We start from the raw sequence: 25,396 nt of genomic DNA, 5'->3' as shown, positions 1-25,396 counted from the left end.
GCAAACCTGAGTACCGGGAGGGAAATTCAACCAGGTGACACTTTGTCCAGGAGGTAAGACAGAACTGAGATGGGGCAATAGGCGTGGCTGCTGGAAGCGAGGCAGTCTTCTGTTTTGAGGCCCAAGGGGGAGGGTCAGGACCTCAAGGCTCTGGCGTTCCCTCCCCTCAAGGTGGACTTTACTGAATGGTCCTGCTTTCTGTGTTAACAAGCTCTGTTCTACTCTTTGTTCCTGTTAACTAATAAACCTGTTTTATATGCTGGCTGAAAGTCATGGCTGACTGCGGAGTTGGGGTGCAGGGTCCCCCTGGCTTCTCCCAGGGTTCCAGCCAGGGGGACCCTGCACCCCAACTCCGCAGTCAGCCATGAAGTGCATGGGGGTGCTGAATGCTCCGAGGCCAGACCTAGGAAGGCCTTAGCCGAAAAGACTTCATGGCACACTACACCAGAGTTCTGTCTAGCTTCATACAGAGCAATTCCAGAGCACCGGGCCTGTGACTCCATGACAATATAATCCAGGGGTCGGCAACCTTTTGGAAGTGGAGTGCCGAGTCTTCATTTATTCACTCTAATTTAAGGTTTCGAGTGCCAGTCATACATTTTAACATTTTTAGAAGGTCTCTTTCCATAAGTCTATAATATATAACTAAATTATTGTTGTATGTAAAGTAAATAAAATTTTTAAAATGTTTAAGAAGCTTCATATAAAATTAAATTAAAATACAGAGCCTCCAGGACCAGTGGCCAGGACCCGGGCAGTGTGAATACCACTGAAAATCAGCTTGTGTGCCGCCTTCGGCACACGTGCCATAAGTTGCCTACCCCTGATATAATCTATCAAAATTATAAAATGAAAAAAATCTGATTTCTGTCAAGCCTGATGCTCAGATGCTTTTGGGGTGGGGCCCTAAATTCCTAAAGCCTCCACAGGAAAGAGATTAGGGAAGGACTATGTGTTAACATACATTTATTAAACACAAAAATAGTCACTGGTTACCTTCCTGTGTAGACAGCCAGGCCCACTGTGGAACCAATTACCTCCCATCATCATGTTTTTGCGGGGTTGGGGGGTGTCACAGGTAATGTGGATGATTTTGCTACAAGAGCAGCCCAACCATGGTTAGAAGGCTTCTTAGCAAGAATTCTCCCCACCAGTCAGCCCAAGAGGAGTTCTCCAGGGCAAGTTTAGCTGCTTGTGCTATGCAGGGGGGGCAGGATTTTGGCCTGGAAGGGCTCTTATAGGCAGAAAAGGGACTCTGTATAAAAGCTTCTCCTGGCCAGAGTCATGAGTCCAAAATGCAGGGCCAGGACTCGTGGGTTCTATTCCCAGATCCAGCACTGGCTTGCTATGTAACCCTGGACCTGTCTCTACTCCTTGTTCCATGCCCCTCTTAAGTAAAGAGGGGATTAAAAACAGTTACCCATCTCTGATGTTGTGCATGAGGATTAACTGGTTAATACTGGCTTAGTGCTTTGCAGACAGAAGGCTGCATGGTCCTCTTCTGTCACTTCTGACTTACAATAGTGAGAGATTGGAATCCAGCCCAATAGATCTGTGGAAATACGAATCCACAGGCCTCGCTCCTCATGCTCTGCTGTGAGGTATAGCACAGATGGCATGAGAGAGCTCCCTGGGTGGTGCCACCTTCACAGGGCGATCACCCTGGTTCCACTGTGCCTGGAGACACAGCGGAAGGGGCAAGTTTTGCTCTTAATGCTCCAGTACAGTTAGGAAAGTAACAGTGCACGTGTTATATGCACTAAAATATGCACTAAAGCCATTTTGCAGATGAGGTAATGGAGACCCAGAAAGAAGGAACAATTGCTCAAAACCACAAGAAGCCAGGGGCAGCACTAGGAATAGATCCCAGAAATTCTGATTCCTAGTCTCCTGCTGTACTAACCAGACAAAACTACAGTGACATCCAGTGTCTAAAGATCCACTGTGTTGACATGAATGTGCCCCAAATCCCTCAGATACACTATAGTGCCCCATTCACATCACTAACTGTTCCGTAGACACCTTACTGCTTTGTCTGCGACGTGTCGTTGATGGTGCAGAGAAGTACAGTGATGGGCAAAGTCCAGATCTTGCTTCCAGTTTTGTACAGCACTAAGATTTATCACTTCTCCCGAAGATCTTCCCTGGAGATGTTCAAAGACAGCCTGCTCCCTCTAGCCACATTATCTCTTAAGCCACACATGTTCTTCTGAGCCTCCTGCCTGACATATAATGGGACCGAGGATGCAACAGAAAGGGATGAACTCGTCTGGGGAAGGACTCCAAGGAAATATATGCTAAAGAGCGTCCATTCGCCAAGGCTCATGCTAAGGGCTTCTTTGATTTCATTGTTGTCACTGTAAACCAGGGCACGTCCATTTAGATTATGGTCCCTCAGCCTCTGTTTATACTGCTGGACATTTTCTTCCTTAAAGCCAACTGTGTCCATCTGCAAGAGAAGAGGAAGTTTCCATTAATGCCACACATATATTTGAAATGTTTCACAACACATTCTTAGGAAGATTCCGTGATGGCTCCAGAGAGGAACCTGTGTCAGTTCATTCAGATTCTAGCAAACAAGCCGTGCCAGCAGGTTGCAGGACTATCAACAGTATCTGGAAAATCCCTCTGGTGTATGCTGGAATACTACTGGAGGTACCAGTGATCAACTGGGTGTGACAAGTACAGAAGATCAGGCAACTAAGGGGAAAGGGATAGTGTGGTGTACTGAGGACTGTGTTGGAATTGCAAGCTGTCACTTTCAGAGTGAGGGGGTTTCCTAGGTCCTGCTTGCAGGCGAGAGGGCTTTTTAGGTTTGTATAATTTTTGGTGGTGCCCAGAGCGACCCGGTTCCAGTCTGTCCCGCCCCACTGGCTCCTGGCATCACTCTGGGGTGGGGGTGGAAGCCAGAAGGAGGTGGGGGGGGATTGGGGGAAGGGGTGAAAATAGGGGTGGGGTGGGATAAGCCCAAACATTGTTGGAGCCGGGCCCATGTTCCTAAATATTGGTGGAGCACAAGCACCATGGGGCCCATATAACTCGCCGCCGCCGGGCCCTTGGAGATCCAGCCAAGGGGTTTAGGGTCAGAGGAAAGAGCTCCAAGATCAGAGTTGTTGTTCCAAGAAGAAATTTCCTGGGCCATTTCAAGCATGTAGCAAGGGTCAGGAGCAGCTAGAGTTTCCTAAAAGTAGGGAGCGGGGTGGCCACACCACTCCTTCCCCAGAGGCGCCACCTCTGTGCTGCCCCTTCTCCCCTTGCCCTCGCACTGCCCATTCCCCTGAGGCCCCATCCCCACACCACCTCTTCCCCTGTCCTCCACTCGCTCCTCCCCGCCCCCTCCTCCTGCTGCTCACCTCTTACACAGGGAAAAAGTGCACAGTTCTTCCACATTTAAAAGTGATGGGGCTCTGGCCTCTTGGCCCCCCTATTGCAGCACTTCTGCCAAGGGTTAAGCATAGTCATTATGAATTTTAAAAGTCCCCTGAAGTGTTGAGGATATCCAGAACAGCATCTGCTATGTTCCTAACACTACAAAGAGAGTAACAGTCAATCCTAAACCCTGAGTCCAGCCCTGCGTCAGCAAAAGCTGAAACGAAAATGTTCTGCAGCACATTTATGGTTTGCTTTTGCAAATGCATCGGTTAGATGGGATAGTTTTTTTCCCAGCCCCAGTGCCTGTAGCCCTCATCTCCCTCTCAGCGTGAGCATGAGAGTCGCCTACCTCTCTGCAGACATCATCCACCGTCATACCCAGCAGCGTGCACGCGGTGAGCCTGTTGAACTTCTTTGTCTGTTTCAGGCTGTGACTACCGCGTTGCAGCTCCATCTGCCTTTTCAAAGACAGATCTAAGTTGACCGTATAGGGCAAGTAGAAGATGGCCTCCTTCACCCGAAACCTGCCGCACAGGAAGTTATGGAAGAGCTCAGGATCCCGGTCCAGTTCCAGAAGTTTTTCCATCTGGCCCTTAAGCATGTCCAGCTCTTCCATGTACTTCTCATAGACCTCCCATAGGAACATGTCATGGGGGAGTGGGCTTCCTTGGCAGCTGCCCAAGCTGCTCCTCTGCTCCTCATCCTCAATGCACTGCAAGACCCAGCTCAGACGGCATGGCCACTGGTTGGCAAGGAGCACCCAGTCCACCACTTTCTTTGGACATACCTCGTCCTTGGGGACGTTACTTGCCAGGAGCCTGATGGTGATGGTGATGGTGTTCACGATCCGCCGCATCTGCACCACGTTGTCTGTCATGTATTCCTTCAAGGAGTCATCCAGGAGGTAGTCAAAAGCTTCTTGAATGAGGTCTTTGGCTCTGATATTCTTCCCATAGCCACCGGGTCCTGGTTCCTGGGTTCTGAGGTTTCTGACTACGAGAGGTATCTGGTTGTCATCTGCACCTGGATTCTCTGCATTGTGGTTGGCAGAATTGCAGCAAGGGCCTGAGAGAAAGTTGGAGTTAGCTTCCATCTTGCGATCCTGCTGGAAGCCTACCTCCTCCTCCAGGTCTCTCTCTTGCTGCTTCCGGCGCTCGGTGATGTCCCTGATCAGTCTCAACTTGGTGTCACAGTCCATCCGAGGGACAGAGAAGGGCAGGGTGATGATGCGGTTTAAGAACTCATAACCGTTGTTGGCCATGCCCTTCATGTACATAGAGCTTTCCACGCAGTCGACAATGATGCTCGGGTCGACAGCCAGGATTGAGATGAAAGGAGCATCATAGTCGGAGAGGAGGATGTTCATGGCGTCCAGGACGCCGACCACTTTGTCAGGGCTGCACCTGTCCAAGTGGGTGATCTCTAGCACCACCTGCAGCTTCCGCCGCTGGAAGATTTCCATGAACTGAAGGAACCTGGTGATTGTCCTAACTTCGCTTTTAACGCTGCTCATGAAACCCAGCTGAGCGCTGAGATCTGTCCGATTCATCTGTCTCTCCAGCTGGGTCTTCTGGGTAACGATAACGTTTCGTACCACCATGATGGCAATCCGAATGGCAGCGGCCGCAGAGACGCCAACAGCCGTCGCTCCGATGCCCTCCACAACAGCTATTGCGTCTCCCGAGGCATCCCCAACAGGGATGCCAACCACTAGGAGGAGAATGCCCACCCCAATAGCTACCACGGTCACAAGGATCACAGCAGCCCACAGGGGGAGGCAAAGGTACTTTTTGCTAACCCATTCCTGATCCCCATGTCTCTGGATGATGCCACATTTCCTTCCTATGGCCCTGTAAAGGCTCACGGGTAGGAGACCAAAGTGGTTTTCGATGCCATCACACAGTGTGGTGATGAGGCCTGCCCACAGCTGGTCACTGCCTGCATACTCCCAGGCACTGAAATGGATGAAGACATGCTGGACGTTCTTTCTCTGCTTCTGCTGCTCCGTCAGGACCGGCTGATAGAAGATCATGAGAAACAGGATCTTGAGCAGATCCCGGCCAGAGCTTCCACGCTGCTTTTTCCCCGTCCGCTGAAGTTCCTGCTGGTCTTTCTTTGTTGATTCGCTAACCATGTACTCTGCAATAAGAGAGGAAGGTGTACGTTAGACACCTGGACCTTAAATCTTTCCCCCTCGAGTATCTTCCAGATTGACAATCCATCCCTCCTGAGGAGCATCCAAGAATGGGAGAAGGTTGTAATTCCCATCCCTTCCCCTCCTTATGTTCCCCAGGGCCATACTCACGCTGGATTTTCTGTAAAAGCAGGTTTTTGCAGTGTCCCCATGGTGCATAAAACCCAACAGTCACTGGTGTGGGTACACTATACAGGGCCTTTGCTAAGGCGAAGCAGTAGACGTCTTCTTTGGTCTGGAATTCTGCAACAGGGACAAGGGAAAACATGAAGATCAGCCTCATCGAAAGCATCAGTGGTGGATGCTCGATTACTCCTGTTCTTTTCCTTGTGAGCTTTTAATACTTGGCAAAGGTCCAAGACCCATCATGTTCCTGGCTTCTGCATTGAGATTCCCATCAAGAGAGCAACTTAGGGTATGTCTATGCTGGAGCTGGAGGTGGGATCTCCAGCTCTGGAGATAAAATAGCAGTCTCTAGCTGCCACATGTATGATCCCATCTGAAACCCTCCTAGATATGTTCTCGGGGCAGCTAGCCCACCTGCCTCCCATACTAATGTAGCTGTAGTGGGGGAAACCACACAGAAACCTGGAAATAAGGAGTAAATTTTTAACAGGGAGAGTAGTTTGCCACTGGAACAATTGACCAAGGTTGATGGTGGATTCTCAATCCACGGACAATTTTTAAATCAAGACTGGATGTTTGTCTAAAAGATCTGCTCTGGGAATTGTGTTGGGGCCATTCTCCAGCTTGTGCTATGCAGGAGGTCAGACTAGAAGATCACAATGGTCCCTTCTGGCCTGGGAATCTATGAAACCCCTGGTGTGTGTGGGATATGAGGGACAATGGTATGGAGGAGAGGGACATGGGAAACACAGAGCTCTTGGGATTGGGGGATTGACGGGGGAGTTTCAGGAAGTCCTGAAATAGTGGGGGACGGGAGGATGGCACTCAGAGGGGAAATGGAGGGATATGCAAAGAGACCCTAGTGTGGCCACCAGAAGCAACAAAGTAATTATTTTATTAATAAACTTGCACCCTGCTATGTCGGGAAGAAAGCAACCTAACTCCAATGGGATTTATGCAAATAGTGGAAAGAGACCTAATGAGAAAATAACACATTCATGGAAGCGAAGCACCTGTTGCAGAACACCAGGCATCCTGAAGGCACCATTTTCCTATTGAAGTTTTAGGGGGAGATTAGCGCCCATCTCTGCCTTGGAAAATTTCCTCAGAGGCAATCCTTAGATGCAATTTGGCTGTTGCATGTTGTTTTCTTGTGGGACAGCAGGTCGTGCTGTTGCCTGCCCATGCTGCATGGCCATTAGATAATAGCTAGTGTTTTCAGACTGAGCTGTAGTTGCTAAACAGTAGCTAAGGACGCAGCTGGTTAAATGATGAATTGACTGGACTATGAACCAGAGGCTATGAACCAAAGTCAGGCCATGTAGTACAACAGATGCTTACAAGTTCTGTGTCCGGTACATGAACTTGGCAAAGTTGTTGCTCGTGCACTAGACTCTGGATATTTATGTATATGGCAGCAAATACAGATACATCCCAATCTAGTACAAGATACAATGCTTTGACAAAATAACAAATAGAATTTTTTTGTTCAAGATATTAGGAATAAGGGGAGGTAACACACACCATAAAACACATAAGGTGGTACACAAGTTGTTTGTTTCAGGCTATAAATATCGGGGTACCTTGCCTTAACCCTCTGTGTTGTCTAGGGGGTAGCAGAAACTTCCACTGCTGATTGAGCCGCTCCTTGCCACGGAGCACTCATGGGTTAGTGTACATGTAACCACAGAGCCAGGGCGCTAGGACTGTGCCTTCGGACCAATAACCTGGCCGAGGGCCTTTGTCACCAGACCCATGCCTGTGGTCTTTCTTTATGAGTAACATCGAGGTCTGCTGAATTAGCAGGCTGCGTTTTCTGCTATTAGTACTGTCATAAACAGATAGCTAAGGGTTAATGTTCTTTTACCTGTAAAGGGGTAACACCAGTAACCCGAAACACCTGACCAGAGGACCAGTCAGGAAACAAGACTTTTTCAAATTTGGGTGGAGGGAAGTTTGGGTGTGAGTTCTTTGTCCTTTGTCTAGTGTCTGTACCCTCTCGGCTATGAGAGTGATTTTTCTATCTCCAGCTTTCTAATCTTCTGTTTCCAAGTTGTAAGTACAAAGATAGTAAGACAATAAGGTTTACATTGTTTTCTTTTGTATTTACATGTGTATAGTTGCTGGAATGTGTTAAATTGTATTCTTTTTGGATAAGGCTGTTTATTCATTTTTTTTCTTTTAAGCAAATGACCCTGTATTTGTCACCTTAATACAGAGAGACCATTTTTATGTCCTTTTCTTTCTTTTTTATATAAAGCCTTCTTTTTAAGACTTGTTGGAGTTTTTTCTTTAGTGGGGACTCCAGGGAATTGAGTCTGCAGCTCACCAGGGAATTGGTGGGAGGAAGAAGTCGGGGGGGAAATCTCTTTGTGTTAGATTTACTAACCTGACTTTGCATATCCTCTGGGTGAGGGGGGAAGTACTTGTGTTTCCAGGACTGGAAACAGGGAGGGTGGAGTCCCTCTGTTTAGATTCACGGAGCTTGCTTCTGTATATCTCTCCAGGAACCCAGGGAGGGAACACCCGGAGGGGGGAAGGGAAATGGTTTATTCCCCTTTGTTGTGAGACTCAAGGAATCTGAGTCTGGGGGTCCCTCAGGGAACGTTTTGGGGAGACCACAGTGCACCAGGCACTGTATAGATTCCTGGCTGGTGGCAGCTTTACCAGGTCCAAGCTGGTAACTAAGCTTGGAGGTTTTCATGCTAATACCCATATTTTGGACGCTAAGGTCCAGATCTGGGAAAAATGTTATGACAAGTACTAATAACACCAGTGCTCCAAAGACAGAAGCACTGAGCAACATTACTGAGGCAACGACATTTCAGCTTACAGCACTTAACACCACTAGGAGCCCATAAGCGTACCTTTTCACGCTGCTTCAGCTAGTATTAAGCCAAGCGGAGTTAGCAGAGCACCCAGCACTCTTGCTCACCGCTCTGTTATGCAGAGGGATAGACAGAGAAAAGAAAGGCTCAGATGTTCCTTTGCCCTGGCCTGAAAAAGTCCCAGGTCTAGCTTGTGCCACTTCCCATGCTACTGTGGGCCATACTTACAGGGTGGGGCACTCTCTCCTGGGAGGCAGTGATGCTGAAAAAGATTTAGGAGTCATGGTGAGTAATCAGCTGAACACGAGCTCTCAGGGCAGCACTGTGGCTAAATGTGATCCTGGGATGTATAAACAGGAGAGTCATGAACAGGAGTAAAGACGTCGTTTTATCTCTATATTTGGCACTGGTGCAACCGCTGCTGGACTCCTGTGTCCAGTTCTGGGGCCCACAATTCAAGAAGGATGTTGATAAATTGGAGAGGGCTCAGAGAAGTGCCACGAGAATGTAGGCTTAGGCCTTAAAAGGTTAGAAAACCTGGCCAATAGATCGAGCTCCTTGAGTTTCTCACTATTTAGCTTAACAAAGAGAAGAGGAAGGGGTGACTTGATTCCAGTCTATCAGTACCTTCATGGGGAACAAACATTTCATAATAGGCTCTTCAGTCTAACAGACAAAAGTCTAACATGATCCAATGACTGGAGGTTGAGTCTAGACAAATTCAGACTGAAAAAAAGGCATAAATTTTTAATGGTAAGAGTAATTAACCATTGCAACAATTTACTAAGTGTCATGGTAGATTCTCCATCACTGACAATTTTAAAATCAGCATTGGATGTTTTTCTAGAAGATCTGCTCTAGGAACTATTTGGGGGCAGGTCTCTGGCCTGTGTTACACGGGTGGCCAGACTAGATGATCAGAGTGGTCCCTTCTGGCCTTGGAATCTGTGAATCTGTGCTGTGATTTCCCTGCTATAATTACACTAGCTTTGATATAGGGCAGCTGCGTCTACACAGGCTGCAATCACACCTCCCCACTGCAATGTAGACAGACCCTGAGAGGCAGCTGAGCTTCATGAGATGTCTTGGAAACCAATAGTTTTCAGAGTATCTTAAAACACGACCATCTACCCAGTGAAAACTGGCTTAAGGAGGTTTAAAACAAACATAAGAAAGTATGTCTTCACCCAACCCACCGTCAACCTGTGGAACTCATTGCTTGGGGACATTGTGAAGGCCAAAAGTGTAACTGGGGTCAAAAAGAATGAGATAAGTTCCTGGAGGACAGGTCCATCAATGGCTATTAGCCAAGATGGTCAGGGACATAACTCCATGCTCTGAGTGTCCCAAAGCCTCCAACTCCCAGAAGCTGGGCCTGGACAACAGGGGATGGATCACTTGATAATTACCCTGGTCTGGTTATTCCCTCTGAAGCATCTGGCGTCAGCCACTGTTGGAAGACAGGATACTGAGCTAGATGAACCATTGATCTGACCCTGTATGGCCATTCTGATGTTCTTAATCTGCCTCCCACGAGGTCTCATGCTGGTCTCTAACAGATTGGTTTAAAACCTTGAAACAGGAGATTTAATATCCTTTCTAACATTTGTGGCAGTATTGGATGTGGCCTAGTGAACAGAGCACTGAGCTTGGTCTCAAGAAAGCTAGGTTATATTCCTGCCTCTCCCACAGGGTGACCGTTGGTGAGTCTACCTCAGTTTCCCCATCTGTAAAATGGGAAGAGAGATACTGATTCTCCTTTTTAAAGTACTTTGAGATCTACAAATAATAGCTAGGGCAGTGGCTCTCAAAAAATTTTTACTGGTGACCCCTTTCACACAGCACGCCTCTGAGTGCGACCCTCCCCCCATAAATTAAAAACACTTTTTTATATATTTAACACCATTATAAATGCTGGAGGCAAAGTGGGGTTTTGGGTGGAGGTTGACAACTCGTGACTCCCCATGTAATAATCTCACAACCCCCTGAGGGGTCCCAACCCCTAGTTTGAGAACCCCTGAGCTAGGAATTATTATTAGCTATTCTAACTCTGCCTAGCCAGATAAATCATCCAGTTCCTCTTTAAGTTGCATTCAGCTCTTGATCTCAGCCACAAAAGTCAGATGCCTGGGAAAGTGACATGGGAAATAAAAGCCGCTATTTGTGGTCATCCTCCTGGCAGAAATCCCACTGAATGGGAGCCGTCTACACACATTACCAGGAGCCCAGGAATAACAAGCATCTCTAAAACTGCAGCTGCCGAGCTGTTTAGCCACCTCCTTCAGGCCAGGCACCCAATGATACTCCCAGCTTTTCAGGGCATCTTTGGGCATGTATTTAAATGAAGGCAACACCACATGCTCAGCCCTTCTTTATCCATCCTTTTCTCTCCATTTGCACGCAACCTTCCAATGGCCAAAGGTTCCCCCTTTCCTTCCCTCCTTGGTTAAACAAGCCAGTTAAACAGCAAGAGGTCAGGGAGTGATAAGCACCAGCAGGCAGAGTCACTCGGCTTCAGGGTTACAGAGCCAGCGTAACTCTGCTTTCAAAACTGTGCCAGCCACAACCGCGCCTAAGGGAGGGGCTGGAACAAGAAACCGGGCCCTATTCCTGCAGGTTATTGGGGCTCCCAGCAGGCAGATGGTTGCTCCCAGCTGCTGCTCTCCCAGACAAAATCCGGTCTCTCCCTTTCCCAAGGCAGGCAAGCAGCCTTCACCCACTTGCTGCCCCGTAGCCTGTTGCTCTGCCTCAATCCAGAGCCTCCTGCTGTCTGACAGCAAGGCCCATAATAACCCAATGATGCAGTCCCTGACATCTGAAGGCAGATCAGTAACCCTCCATAGATGGCTCTCTCCGTGCCTTGCTTCCTTGCTGAAATCACCCATTTCTACAGATGCTAACCTTTGCTTTAAATATTGAATGGGAGAGGCAACATAGTGACAGGTGGTGTGGAAAAGCTGAAGTACTCAATGCTTTTTTTGCCTCGGTCTTCACAGGCAAGGTCAGCTCCCAGATTGATGCACTGGGCAACACAGCATGGGGGAGAGGTGAGCAGCCCTCAGTGGTGAAAGAACAGGTTAAGGACCATTTAGAAAAGCTGGACGTGCACAAGTCCATGGGTCCAGATCTAATGCATCCAAGGATGCGGAGGGAGTTGGCTGATGTGGCTGCAGAGCCATTGGCCATTATCTTTGAAAATTAATGGCAGTCGGGGGAATTCCCAGATGATTGGAAAAAGGCAAATACAGTTCCCATATTTTAAAAAGGGAAGAAAGAGAACCTGGGGGACTACAGACTAGTCAGCCTCACTTCAGTCCCCAGCAAAATCATGGGGCAGGTCCACAAGGAATCAATTTTGAAGCACTTAAAGGAGAGTAAGGTGATCAAGAACAGTCAACATGGATTCTCCAATGGCAAGTCATGCCTGACCAACCTGATTGCCTTCTATGATGAGATAACTGGCTCTGTGGCTATTAGGGTGACCAGACAGCAAGTGTGAAAAATTGGGACAGTGGGTGGGGGGTAATAGGAGCCTATATAAGAAAAAGACCCAAAAACGGGATTGTCCCTATAAAATCGGGACCTCTGGTCACCCTAGTGGATATGGGGAAAGCAGTGGATGTGATATCTTGACTTTAGCAAAGCTTTTGATACCGTCTCCCACAGCATACTTTTTTAACTTGCTGGCAAGAATAGACTGGATGAATGGACTATAAGATGGATAGAAAACTGGCTAGATTGTCGGGCTCAACGGGTAGTGATCAACGACTCCATCTCTAGTTGACAGCCAGTATCAAGGGGAGTGCCCCAGGGGTCGGTCCTGGGGCCTGTTTTGTTCAACACCTTTATTAATGATCTGGATGATGGGATGAATTGCACCCTCAGCAAGTTTGCAGATGACACTAAACTAGGGGGAGAGGTAAATTAGCTGGAGGGTAGGGATAGGGTCTGGAGTGACCCAGACAAATTGGAAGATTGGGCCAAATGAAATCTGATGAGGTTCAACAAGGACAAGGGCAGAGTTCTGCATTTAGGACGGAAGAATCCCGCTCAGGGGATTACAGTGGATGAGAAGCTGGATATGGGTCAGCAGTGTGCCCTTGTTGCCAAGAAGGCCAACGGCATATTGGGCTACATTAGCAAGAGCAATGCCAGCAGATCGAGGGATGGGATCATTCCCCTCTATTCGACATTGGTAAGGCCACACCTGAGTATTGCGTCCAGTTTTGGACCCCCACTACAGAAGGATGTGGACAAATTGGACAGAGTCCAGCAAAGGACAATGAAAATGACCAGGAGGCTGGGGCACATGACTTATGTGAAGAGGCTGAGGCAACTGGGTTTATTTAGTCTGCAGAAGAGAAGAGCGAGGGGGGATTTGATAGCTGCTTTCAACTACCTGAAGGGGGTTCCAAAGAGGATGGATCTAGGCTGTTCTCAGTGGTGGCAGATGACAGAACAAGGAGTAATGGACTCAAGTTGCCGTGGGGGAGGTCTAGATTGGATATTAGGAAACACTATTTCATTAGGAGGGTGGTGAAGCACTGGAATGGGTTCCCTAGGGAGATGGTGGAATCTCCATCTTTAGCGGTTTTTAAGGTCAGGCTTGACAAAGCCCTGGCTGGGATGATTTAGTTGGTGTTGGTCCTGCTTGGAGCAGGGGATTGGACTATATACCTCCTGAGGTCTCTTCCAACACTAATAGTCTATGATTCTAATATATATATTTATCCATATTAAAATGTCCAGATCTCATGACTAAAAAGGAGACTTCCCAGTCAGGCCCTACGCAGTGCTGTCTGTCTGTGACAAGTAACTCCAAGAGGAGCCAGCAGACCCTCATTTGTTGTGGTGCTGTTAACTCTGGAGTCTAATGATTGTTATTGTTAACCGCACTGCCGGTGATTACTTGTATTATTTGTAGCATCTTAAGGCAGCCAATGAAGGATTGGCAGCCTCACTGTGTGGGGTGCTTACATACTCATAACAAAAAGACGACCCCAGTCCCAAAAAGCTTAGTGTCTAGGTGGCACACGAGCCGATTTTTGATGGCACGTGGGGTGGGCTGAGCCGCTCAGCCCGCCGTCGCTCTGGCATTCCCGCTGCTGGCCCCTTGCCAGCTGAGGTCTCGCCTCTGGTCCCACTCAGCACCCGCTGCTGGCCTGGGTGAAGGAACCCCAGGCTGGCAGAGGGCTGAGACCCAGGCTAGCTGGAGCCGACAGCTGAAACCCCAGAGCTGGAGCCGGTGGAAACGCTCAGCCCACCGCCGAAACCCCAGAGCTGGGCCGGCTGACCCGCTCAGCCCGCTGCCACTCTGGGGTTCTGGCTGCTGGCCCCTTGCCAGCCGGGGTCCCCGCCACAGCCCCACTCACCTTGCTTCTGGTTGGAGTTCCAGCGCAGGCCCCCTGCTAGACGGCCCTGCTCAGCCCTACCAGCCGCCAGCTCCACTCACCTCAGCTGCTGATCTGGGGTTCCATCTGGTTAACAACTGATCACTCAGAAGCCTGTGTGCAGCTTAAAGTATCCAAATACGTGCCACCAGACATTGGAAAACTCAGCAAGGAAAAGCAAGGGCAAGGATCACGCTAAACTAATAAGAGCTGCATTTTAATTTAATTTTAAATAAAGCTTCTTAAACATTTTGAAAACCTTGTTTACTTTACATATAACAGTAGTTTGGTTATATATTATAGACTTATACAGAGACTGTCTAAAAAACGTTAAAATGTATTACCGGCACGCGAAGCCTTAAATTAGAGTGTATACATGAAGACTTGGCACACCACTGCTGAATGGTTGCCGATCCCTGGTCTAGGTAAATAACTATCCCACCACCAACCATATCATGAGAAATAGCCGGATACTCTGGGATCCAGGGCAGGACTGGAAATGTTGCCAGGTCTCAAGTCCTGTCACTTCCCCACCTCAGATCACAATGAGTCACGGTGGCTTCTAGCCATTCTCAGATCAATGCAGCTGCCTCCCTGATAACCAGCTGTGGGCTGGCTACTAGATATCAGGTCATATAGACCTGGCTTCTGCAGCCCAACCCTCCATGCCTAATGTGGCGCTGAGAACCAAGGACTCTTGTCCATAACTAGCCAGCTGATTACCTTGGGCATGGGAGACCATCGCACTGGTAATTCCTGGGGCATTCAAGGGCTGAAGAGGCTTGACTAGATCAGCCAGCTAGGGAGAAAAAAAAAACAAACAGAATGCAGAGGAATTACCAAGACATCCAAAGATCAGCAAGATGCCTTTATAGGCCATTCTGCCGTGAAGCGTCTCCAAGACAAAACAGGTGAAGTTGACCTGAGTTATTCCAGCAGCAGCAGCTAGGATGGGCTGTGAGAGCAGAGACAGCCAGTGTATCTGAAGCCTAGCAGGTATCAGATCTTAAGGAGGACACAAATTTTTCAAAACCTGGCTCCACCAGCTCATAGAATCATAGCAAAGTAGGATTGGAAGGGACCTTGAGAGGTCATCTAGTCCACGCCCTGCACCGAGGCAGGACCAAGTATTATCTGGACCATCCTTGACAAGTGTTTGTCAAACCTGCTCTTAAAAACCTCCAGTGACAAAGATTCTACAACCTCCCTAGATAATTAGTTCCAGTGCTTAATCACCCTGACAGTTAGGAAGCTTTTCGTAATGTCCAACCTAACTCAGAACAGCTCTGCCTCCACAATCTCAGGGCTGTCCTCAAAGCTGAGCTATTCCCGGCCTTTGTCACCCCTTCTCTGCTGCCCACCTCCATCACAGCTTCACCAGCCCGTGAGCTGCTCATAACTCAGAATTTCCACTCCGTTTCCTTTCATCCCAAATTGCAAGAAAAAGATGAAATTGTGAGGATTTCCTACAGAATGAAATTTGCGAAAAATGGTTTTGGAACAACTTGATCAAAGCGGTTCACTTGGAATATCACATTTCATAACGCTCCATATATATGTTGAAACAAAACGCTTCAACTTCTTATCATGTACAAGCCCAAAGGGCTTTCAAAGTCAAACCAAAGCATGTTGATTATTTTTCATTTCAAATAGAATATATTCTGTAATATTTAATAATGTTTCCTATAGGGTATATGTTGAGATGAAGCCCTTCAGCTTACATATGTGCCCAAAGTGCTTAATTTCTACTTGTAATATAATATTTAAAAGAAGTCAGAACAGCCCTTTTAAAAATTTTGAAAAAAATATCACATTGAATAAAATATTTACCATTGAATAATGGTTCATATATGATATGGGTTGAAATAAAGCACTTTGATTTATAGTATAATTTATAAGCCCGAAGTGCTTCATCTCAATGTATTATAATAATGCTGAAATGATCAAAGCGCTTTCATAACTTTGCATCAAAATTAGATGAAACTAACATGAGTCCCAAAAATATCTTGACTGGTGGAATCTGCATCCAGCTGACCAGCCACTAATAAAATCGCCTGCATTTTCAACTCGTCTTGCTTGAGCTATTGTGCATCCCTTCCCAGTGGCTATCCTGAGTCCCCGCTGCCACTTTCTGATACATCAGCTCCAATCCAGACACACCTCCCCGGCTCCTGATTGCCTTCAGGATCCAGTCGGGAATGTTCCATGGAATTGCTCCAGCCAGCCGAACTCAGCGTCCTCACCAGCATCTCCTACTGTCTGGAACAGCTTCCTTGGGTCTCATAAACTCTCCATTTCATTTCAATCCCCAGCTGCAGACACCACAAAACCTCCTTTGCATCTTAATTTCTCTGACTCTTGGCTATTCACTGCCTCATGCACGCTATGAATCAACATTTATCAAGCACTAGCAGTTTGTTCAGGCTTTTACACAGCCCATGTCCCTACACGCTTATGGTCTAAACAAACTCATGCGGGTCTCAAAGCACTTGCCTCAGGCGGTTAAATCTCTCTTGCCTGCCTTTTACAGACAGGGAACGGGAGACCTGAAAAGACTTCCCCAAGGTCACACAGTGGGCGAGTGCAGAACTGGGAACTGAGGAGACCTGACATGCAACCCTGTGCCTTATTCATCAGGTCACAGGAGACTAGAGCCAGGAGTTCTTATATCCAACCTCATACTCTATCCACTAGTCCATACTGCTGGCCTCTAAGATAGCCACAGAGCTTGGAAACAGATGATCTAGAGGTTGGGGCTAGCCTGTGTAGAAGAAGCTATAAAGCTTATGGCACGTTAATGACCCCCTCCCCTCCCCAAACATACACAAAATCTCTCTCAGATTAGGACACAGAACCCATGAGAAATACCCCAGAGCAGAGCTGAAAATACCACTCACCTGTAGCACAGCCTTCAAGGAAGGGCAAAGCAACAGCTGAGCTCAAAGACTCCAGCCCAGCTTGGCACCTACTCTCTGAACTTTGTCCCCTTCCTTCCGAGATAGCAGAACAGAGGCTGCTCGGGTCCTTTTATGCTCACCACCAGGTTTTGAGCAGCGAACTCAGATCTCCAGAGCTGTCTGTGCTTAGAGCCTGGAAGAGCCCCGGCAGATTGCAGCAGGCGGGGGTATAGGTCATCCCTCCCATCCAGAATCCCACCCCTCAAAACACTTGGATTTGCTTCCTACACCATCCCCATCTCTCCGTTAGAGCCTTGTTTCTCAGCCAGCAGTTCCAATGCATTGCCAGGACAGGCTGATCCCGACCACGGGGACAAACCCGCCTCGGTTACCATGGGCTTAGTCTACATGGCAAAGTTTTGCCGGCATAGCTTTGTTGGCTAGGGAGTGTGAAAACCCCCCACACATCCAGCTGACATAGCGATGCTGGCAAAACCTCCAGGGCAGTGGCAACTCTGCAGACAGAGGAAAGCTTCTGTTGGCTCAGCTCGTGTAGTCCGTTATGCTGGCAGAGCACCTTCTGGCAGCAGCCTCCAGTAGGGGGTGCTGCCGGCAGAGTTATATCGGCCAAGGCCCTGTAGTGTAGACGAGCCAATAGCTAGACCCCAGGTCTCAGCGCAGAATGATTCTGCTCTCTTCCAGTCCTCAGGGTTTTGACCAGTCTAGCGTAAACATCACAAGCAATGGCATTCCCTCTCCTTTCCCTTGGGAAGACCATTCCACTGCTACAGCTGTGTTATAAACCTCTACAACAGGCCCCAGCCATGGGGCATTGGGAAGATCCTTTCGCTAGAGGCAGGTTTAGTAGAGGCTCCTTGCACCTTCTTCTGAAGCTGTCAGGGAGAGGCTGCTAGACTGGCCATAGGAATTGTTCTAGCACATTGACCCAATGGTTCCCTTACATCTGTTCCCAGAAGTACATTTAAATAATGACCCTCGCATGTTGTGAGCTAGTGATCAAGGCTCACAAATCTTTAGTAGGTTTCAGTGGTAGCCGTGTTAGTCTGTATCAGCAAAAAAAACCCAAGGAGTCCCTGTGGCACCTTAGAGACTCACAAATTTATTTGGGCATAAGCTTTCATGGGCTAGAACCCACTTCATCAGATGGATGAAGTAAAAGATGCAGGAGCAGGGACAGCTACATGAAAGGGTGGGGGTTGCTTTACCAAGTGTTAAGTCAGTCTAACAAGATAAATCAATTAACAGGGTACCAAGGGAGGAGAAATAACTTTTGAAGTGGCAAGAGAGTGGCCCATTACAGACAGTTGACAAGAAGATGTGAGTAACAGTAGGGGGAAATTAGTATTGGGGAAATTAAGTTTAGGTTTCATAATGACCCAACCATTACAAAACCTAAACTTAAATTTCCCCAATTTTACTTCATACAGGTGATGAAGTGGGTTCTAGCCCAAATATATTTGTAACTCCCTAATAGAAGGAGGTGGTTTCCCTTGTTTTACAGATAGGGAAACTGAGGCAGGGAGCAATGTGACTTCCCCAAAGTCAGGAGGCGAGCCTGTGGCAGAGCCAGAAACCGAAACCCAGAGAGGTGGGGTTACCACACACTGCCTCAATCAAACCCCAGCCCTGCTTGAGCTGGATAAATGCAGGCACCTGATCTAAACTGGCCATCGGGTTTATTTACCTGTTCTGTGTACTCAGCTAGCTTAGAGGCAGCTAAACTTGCCAACCGATCAGTTTCAAGCCAGGGAAGCATTGCCTTTCAGCTGCAGTTGTGGAGCCTGGAAGAGCAGATGAATGAACCCTCCCTGCCTGTAGCCTCGAGCTCAGAAATTTCTCCCACCTTTATAAGCGCAAGCTGCATATACCATTCCCGCCCTCGCCCCCCCCACACACACTTTGGGACTGGCGAGAGGCGTGAGAGCTGCCTTATTAATCTGATCCGTCTGTCTGATTCTTCCTGGGTTGCTTGCTAGAGGATTGCGAAGGGTTAATTCAAACCGGGGCCAGATTACACATAAGTGAGAAAGGGGAGCACAGTTTCAGCTACCCCCATTTTACAGTATTTAAAGGACAGTGCAGAAAAGCAATTTCCTTGAAATCTATCTCCGACCCCCCTGGAGAGCCGGACAAACCCAGCTCCAGGAGAAGACAAAGGACTTGGAGGTTTTATAAAAAGAGGCAAAGTTGGTGCAAAGGTGGTCCCAGACCCCAGAGATGGGAAGGTTCTGGGATGAGACTGACCCGTGTGAATGGGGTGAGAAACCCTTTTCTCTGGCTACACCTTATTCCCACTGATAAGCACATAGGCCATTTTGTAACGGCCGTTTGGGGCACTGCATCCACCGAAGGGAAGTCTTGCAGGGGGCCCTGCTGACCAATCACAAGTAGCACAAAACACTGTAGCCCTGACCCCCATCTGACAGTGGCAGAGCGATATGATTCCCCCCAGGCGAGGTGAAAGCAGGAGGCCCGACACCTAAGAGGTTACGCTCAGAAATCAGGGCAGGGTCCTAGGTGCAGACAGATTGGTGAACAGTGATGTGCACCTTCAAGTCGTAACAAGATCAGCAAGACAGTTCAGGTGGACAAACACAATCACAGCACCTTCGAGAGAAGCGGTTTCAGACACAAACCCCTTCAATAAGGTGACATCGTCCTGGGGTGTATTAAGAGAAGTGGCATGTCAGACACGGGAGGTAACTGTCCTGCTCAGCTGGAGGGCGATGTCTAATTCTGGGTTCACACTTTAGGAAAAGACGTGGACAAATTGGAGAGAGCCCAGAGGAGAACACCAAAAAGGATCCAAGGTTTTGAAGACCTGACCTAGGAGGAGAGGTTAAAAAAAACCAGGCATGTTTGGTCTGGAGAAAAGCAGACTGAGGGGGACCTGAGAGCAGTCGTCAAATACATTAATGACAGTTAAAGAGGCTGGTGATCAACTGTTCTCCGTGTCCACTGAAGGCAGGACAAGATGTAATGGGTTTAATCTGCAGTGAGGGAGATTTAGGTGAGATGTTAGGGAAAACATTCTAACTCTCAGGGGAGTGAAGCTCCGGAACAGGCTCCTAAAGGAGGCTGTGGGATCCCCGTCACTGGAGATTTTTAAGACCAGGCTGGACAAACCCTTGTCAGCGCTGGGCTGGGTTTACTTGGCCCTGCCTCAGTGCAGGGGGCTTTTCGTGACGATCTCTCCAGGTTCCTTCCAGCCTGACAGTTCTATGATTTTTAGGGGCTGCAGCGGAGTCTAGCCATAGCGTGGACTGTAAATACCAGAGGACTGACACATTTGAGAACCAAAGCGATTTGCTCTTTCAGAGAATCAAGCCCCAGCGGCAGCAAAATCATCTTCATGGCACCGAGAATTCACTGCAACTGCCAAGCTGAGGATACACAGATCACCAGCTTCATATCAGTGTGGGGTTGGGTTTAGCTCCCTTGAACGTTTTCACGCTGCGGGATGGGACGTCCTTGGATAAGGAACAGATCTATAAATAAGGCCAGAGCTACGCTACTAACTTTTGCCACTCTCATAATGGCAATTGGGGGGGTTGGTTTTTTGCAAGAACCCCAGCGTAGACGCAGTTATACTGGCAGAAAAAAGTGACAAAATTGGAGTGGATGCAGCAAAGAGCCATCAAAATAATTCAAGGGACCGAGAAAATGCCTGATGATGAGAGAGTGGATCACAGTACCTCCATGAGAACAAAGCACGTCCTAAAGGGTTCTTTGAGCTAGAGAAAGACAGAACAAGAACCAATGGCTGGACATTGAAACTGGACAAATCCAAGTTAGGAATAAGGTTCAATTTCTTAACACTGGAGCCATCATCCATGGGAAATTCTTGATTCTCCATCCAAGGACCAGGGGCCTTTCTGGAAGATGGTTTAGTCCCACACAAGTTATTGGGCTCAACACATGGGTACTGAGGTGACTTTTTATGGCTTGTGATTTAGTGGTCAGACAAAGGGGTAAAGACTGGCCAGGAATAAGTTCAGGCTGGAAACCAGAAGGTTTATAACCATCAGAGGAGAGAGAAAAGCCTCCCGATAGGAGCTGAGGGCAAACAATTGAACTGATCTGACAGCGGCGCTCAATGAGTTTTGACTGGGGTTATATGACGGGGTTTCGGACTATACTTGCTGACGCAGAGTCCCATCCAGTTCTATGATCCACTGGTTCCTTCCAGCCTTAAAGTCTATGAATCGAGAGCTTGCTTCACTCGCTGCACTGGTAATAAATTCTCACCAGAAAAGGCACTTTGGTGGGATAAGCTGTGTCTTCGCTAGGAGAGTTCGCCCAGGGTAGCTGCAGCCTAGTAAGTTTAAACCAAGGCTAAGCAAGCCAGCCACCACTCGCTAACAGCCTCTCAGACCTAGATATGGTCCCTCCATGGCAGGGCCAAGGTACACTGCGGGAGGGAGACACCTGCAGGAAGCTTGCCTGGCAACACACACACACAGAGCTAGTACACCCTGGAAAAGGCCTTGGCCCAAAGGCCTTTATTTTCAGAAGTGGCTAGTGATTTGGGGTTGCAGGGAGGGAGCCACCCGTCTTGAGACACCTTAAGGGAACCCAATTTTCAAAAGGCAGGTCCTCGGCTCTTTCTGCTCCTTCGAAGCCATTTCGGTGGGACACTCAAGAATTGTAGCACCTAGATCCACTGTTTGTACAGCACCTAGCGCAGTGGAGGCCTGGTCCATGACTGGAGCTTTTAGGCACTAAGGATAATAAAAAAAAAATGACAGAAAAAGGATTTCAACCCACCACTGTCCCTTTCTTTTATTTTACTGGGTAATCTGCCTGTTTGACTTTAGCTACAGGATGGAATAGAAGAGACAACAGGGGTAGGAGAACAGATTATGTCCCAGGTATTGGAAACAAGAACGTCACCTGCAAATCACCCGTCCACACCTGAATTATTAAAAATCTTAGAATTATAGAGATCAGCTTCTCAACTGCACCCTCTGTTGGGTGGCTCCCTGGTGTAAAGACACCTAACCCAGGCTTCATTTATCCCAGTGAACTCCAGTCCAGGTAGGACAATGGCACCGACTGGATAGTTTTCCTTCACTGTGATCGGACCCACATGCAAACCAAAAGGGATGCATGAGGATGTGAGAATCTGGAAGGCACATCTCTGAATTCACACGTTAACTGTCCCAGTACACGAAAGCCGCCTGCACCAGCCAGCAGGGGTCACCGCGCTTCGGGCTTAGTTTTGACAAAGGTGCCCATTTGTTTGGTGTTAACGTCTCTGAGCTGTTTCAGCTGCCTCTGGCCGCGACGGAGGAGATACTCAATGTGCATAACATCCATGCGGGGGATGCTGGCGTTCTTCCGGAACTCGGCTTGTATCCGAGGTAAGAACCCCGGCTTCTCTTTGCCGGCTCGTAGGAACTGTCTGTACAAGCTTAAGACTTGCTTCTGGAGCTTGCTATGCCGTGCCATGGTGTACTGGGAAGACCCGCTCAGATCACCAGGGAGAGCCACTGCAGCAAAACAGGGGCTGGAAGTGAACAGAGGTGGAGATATTAGATCAGCCGTGGTGGCTTTGTAGCCTGTTCAGTTTCATCTCACACTTGTGTGATCATTTCAATGCACTCTTCACCCCAGCATGCAAGTATTTATGTCAGTTTCACTAATGAACTGGCAGCGCTGCAGAGAGATGTGCTCTTGCAGGGCTGGATTAATCTTCTGTGGGCGCCAGTGCCTGGACCGTGGCCCTGCCACCCGCTCGGCCCCTTCCCCTGAGGTCCCACCCCTACTCGGCCTCTCCCCTGAGGCCTTGGCCCCAGGGTCCTGCCACCCCTCAGGCCCCTTCCCCCGAGGCCTTGGCCCCAGGATCCTGCCCCTTCTTGGCCTCTTCCCCCACCCCAAGGCTCTGCCCGTGCTCAGTTCAGGCGCCGGGGACCCTTCTGAGTGTGGGCCCAGCACCACTGCGCCATTGACGCCATTGTAAACAGGTACTGGCTCCAGCCACAAAACAATAACCTGAATGTCCTCACCTCTACTCATCACTGAAATGCAGCCACCTCTAGGGTGGAGCACAGAGACTATTTGCACAGCAACGGTGCCCCACAGATTAGAACAGAAAGTAAAAAATAAATGATAATGTTATGTTCAACTGAAACTGGAGGACAAAGAGTTAGGAGATATTTAGGGAATTTGGCTAGGACATCAAGGGAAATAACTTTTCTTTTAACAACTAGGAAAGGACGGGATTTGCCTTGTGCCCCATCCAAGAACCAGGAGTTACCAAACCACAGGACACTCCTCACTAAAAACCCCACCAGGACTTATTCGATTTCTCTATGCAAAGGTCCCACTCCAGCAGTGGTCTGTAATAGACAGAAAATCATCCGCACAGCATGTGCTGGAAATCACATGAATCACCAGCCTCAGATGGTCTGAGGCCACCAACCCTGACAGAAGAAAATGAAGCTGCGTATGAAATTGATAACCCCTTCGGCTCACTGATGTCAGGTGGATAATCATTCCTAGCTCTTCTAGCACTTTTCCATCAGCAACTCTCAAAGGGGATCAATGGGATCCGCATGGGAACAGGGAAATGTAAAATAAGGAATGGTTTGGAGCAGGTCACTAAGGACCTTCTGTTTACCCACTCCTAATATTAGCAGTGAGGGCATGAGGTAGTTAAAAGTAGGATTCGATTTTCCATTTGGGCTGGAAATTCCAGGATTTTGATATTTTTTCTGATTACACACAGTTCTGCAAATAAATTCATTTTGGGTTGATCTAAACATTTCATTTAGATTTTGACTTTTTAAATGTATTACGCTGGATTAGAGAATATAAAAATTAAAGATACCAAAGAGTCATTTCATGAATGGAAAACTGAAATTTCACATGGATTTTCCTTCCATTTTTTCCCCTGCAAACAAAATTTCATCAAAATCGACTTGTTTCCACAAGCTGTCAATGAATTGGCATTTTTCAGTGGAAAAACATGCCCTTGGAAAACGTCCTTCCAGTTCTAATTAAAAAAAGCAATATGTTTAAAGCATATAATCAACCTGTGGAACTCAGTGCCGAAGGATATTACTGATGGCAAAGGAAGGGAAAGGAGGTGGTGGACAGGAGATATGCTCTTGCATTCAGCCGGTCTGATCCCTTCTGGGGAACCATCAGAGGGAAGAAATAATTCGACAAGGTTAGACAAACACTTAGGTTGACTGCTCGAGTCAGCCCAATGTTTCAATGAATCTTGTCACTAAACAGAAAAAAACAGGAGAATAAACATCCTCTGGTTGGTAAAACAGATTCAGAGAACAGGTCCTACGTTGGGACGGAGGGAAAATAAAGAAAGGAATCGCCCTCCCCCCAGGCCGTTTCCTGTTTGGTCCCTTCAGGGATTCAAGATTCTTAGGCTGGGGGCCAGGGAAGGGAGAGATACTCAGGGCATTGGGGAGAAGGGAGTCACCGCATGCTTACAATCCAGGAGCAAACCCCGGGCCTCTGGGCTGGTCCAGGAAAAGAGTGATTTCTGGGGGGAAGGGGTGAGACAAGCAGCGACTCAGTCTCCTGGGGTTTGTTATTGTAGGGTCGCATTGAAGCAGCCACTGGAAGCAGCACCACCTCCAAGAGCAGGGCAGACGTGGGGTCTGATACCCCGTGCGCGCCTGGACTCCCCTGCACCGCCGCTGGGCCAGCCCACCCCCACAATCCCCCCTACCTGCTCGGAGCCCCCCAGCCAGCCACTGCTCCCCAGCTGGCTCAGAACGTTGAGACACCAGCAACCTCAGCGCTCGCTTCCCATTGGCTGGAAGACGCTGGTGGGCGGGCACAGAGAAGAGGAAGCTCCTGCCTCAGGAGACCATGTGCTTCCCACCACGTGCTGATGGTGGGGGCAGATATTGCAAGCGGCTCATCAGCTGAAGGGGGGGGGGGGGGAAGTAAGTGTCAATCCAGGTGCGTCACAGTAGGGTCGTGGGAGATTACACACTGTTAATGTACCATTCCACGGCCTTAAACTGCCTTCATTTTCAATCCTCCTGCTTTTTCTCTCTCTCTTGCTTTCTTCTGTCCTCCCATCTCCCTGTATTAAATCCAGTATCGACCCAGAAATCCCTGCAGTTAATTTTTTGCCCTGATTTTCACCCATTTTTTTGTAATAAACCCTGATAAAGTAAACAAAAACTGAAAGAGAAGGGCCCTGGCGTGTGTTATACGGGTCAGACTAGATGATCCCAGTGGTCCCGCCTGGCCTTGAAATCTCTGAATAGTTGCCTCTGTTCAAACTGTGTTCATTTACACTTGCATTGGCTAAATGGATCATTTGCATCTGTTGTATTTAGTCGATTGGCGTATAAGCGTTCGCCACGGCAGGCATGCTGGAGGGAGGAGCGCGCCAAAGCTCTATTGACTGTGTTTTAAGCACCGTCATTCGGCAGATTCATTAAGCAGGTTGCAGGTGAGATTTATGTGGACTGAGCTGTCCCACCAGGGCCGGCTGCAGGCACCAGCGAAGGAAGCAGCTGCTTGGGGCAGCCAGTGCAAAGGGGCGGCACGTCCGGGTCTTCGGCGGCGGGTCCCTCAGTCCCTCTC

The 25,396-nt window shown here is 48.4% G+C and overlaps 2 protein-coding genes across 4 annotated transcripts; both read right to left on the bottom strand.

Annotated features, from left to right (window-relative positions):
* Positions 1-996: 996 nt before the first annotated feature.
* LOC115641300 (NTPase KAP family P-loop domain-containing protein 1-like) lies at positions 997-14,652 on the bottom strand. Its single transcript, XM_030544346.1, has 4 exons — positions 14,634-14,652; positions 5,678-5,809; positions 3,722-5,511; positions 997-2,449 (listed from the first exon to the last, which is right to left on the bottom strand). The coding sequence occupies exons 1-4, from the start codon at positions 14,650-14,652 to the stop codon at positions 2,123-2,125; spliced, it is 2,268 nt and encodes a 755-aa protein (XP_030400206.1). The 3' UTR covers positions 997-2,122.
* Positions 14,653-21,297: 6,645 nt separating this feature from the next.
* SDHAF1 (succinate dehydrogenase complex assembly factor 1) lies at positions 21,298-24,848 on the bottom strand. 3 transcript variants are annotated; one of them, XM_030544369.1, is made up of 3 exons: positions 24,525-24,848; positions 23,132-23,253; positions 21,298-22,337 (listed from the first exon to the last, which is right to left on the bottom strand). In XM_030544369.1, the coding sequence occupies exons 2-3, from the start codon at positions 23,188-23,190 to the stop codon at positions 22,028-22,030; spliced, it is 369 nt and encodes a 122-aa protein (XP_030400229.1). In that variant the 5' UTR covers positions 23,191-23,253; positions 24,525-24,848; the 3' UTR covers positions 21,298-22,027. The 3 variants fall into 3 exon arrangements, with proteins under 3 accessions (XP_030400229.1, XP_030400231.1, XP_030400230.1); XM_030544371.1 differs by having other exon boundaries at positions 23,132-23,169; XM_030544370.1 differs by lacking the exon at positions 23,132-23,253.
* Positions 24,849-25,396: the final 548 nt, after the last annotated feature.

Source organism: Gopherus evgoodei, unplaced genomic scaffold, assembly GCF_007399415.2.
Source record: "Gopherus evgoodei ecotype Sinaloan lineage unplaced genomic scaffold, rGopEvg1_v1.p scaffold_34_arrow_ctg1, whole genome shotgun sequence".
Classification (NCBI taxonomy): Eukaryota; Metazoa; Chordata; order Testudines; family Testudinidae; genus Gopherus; species Gopherus evgoodei.
Note: the sequence above shows the minus strand (reverse complement) of the source record. Positions and strands in the feature narration are given on the sequence as shown.

What these genes read in the sequence shown, in the direction of transcription:
- LOC115641300 (XM_030544346.1), bottom strand. An exon ending in GCTTTTACAGAAAATCCAGC is followed by an intron (nt 5,512 to 5,677) that starts GTGAGTATGGCC and finishes CTCTTATTGCAG; the next exon opens with AGTACATGGTTAGCGAATCA. An exon ending in TGGATGATGTCTGCAGAGAG is followed by an intron (nt 2,450 to 3,721) that starts GTAGGCGACTCT and finishes CTTCTCTTGCAG; the next exon opens with ATGGACACAGTTGGCTTTAA.
- SDHAF1 (XM_030544369.1), bottom strand. Translation starts at nt 23,190, where the DNA reads ATGATTTTCTGTCTATTACAGACCACTGCTGGAGTGGGACCTTTGCAT. An exon ending in CCTTTGCATAGAGAAATCGA is followed by an intron (nt 22,338 to 23,131) that starts ATAAGTCCTGGT and finishes GTTCACTTCCAG; the next exon opens with CCCCTGTTTTGCTGCAGTGG.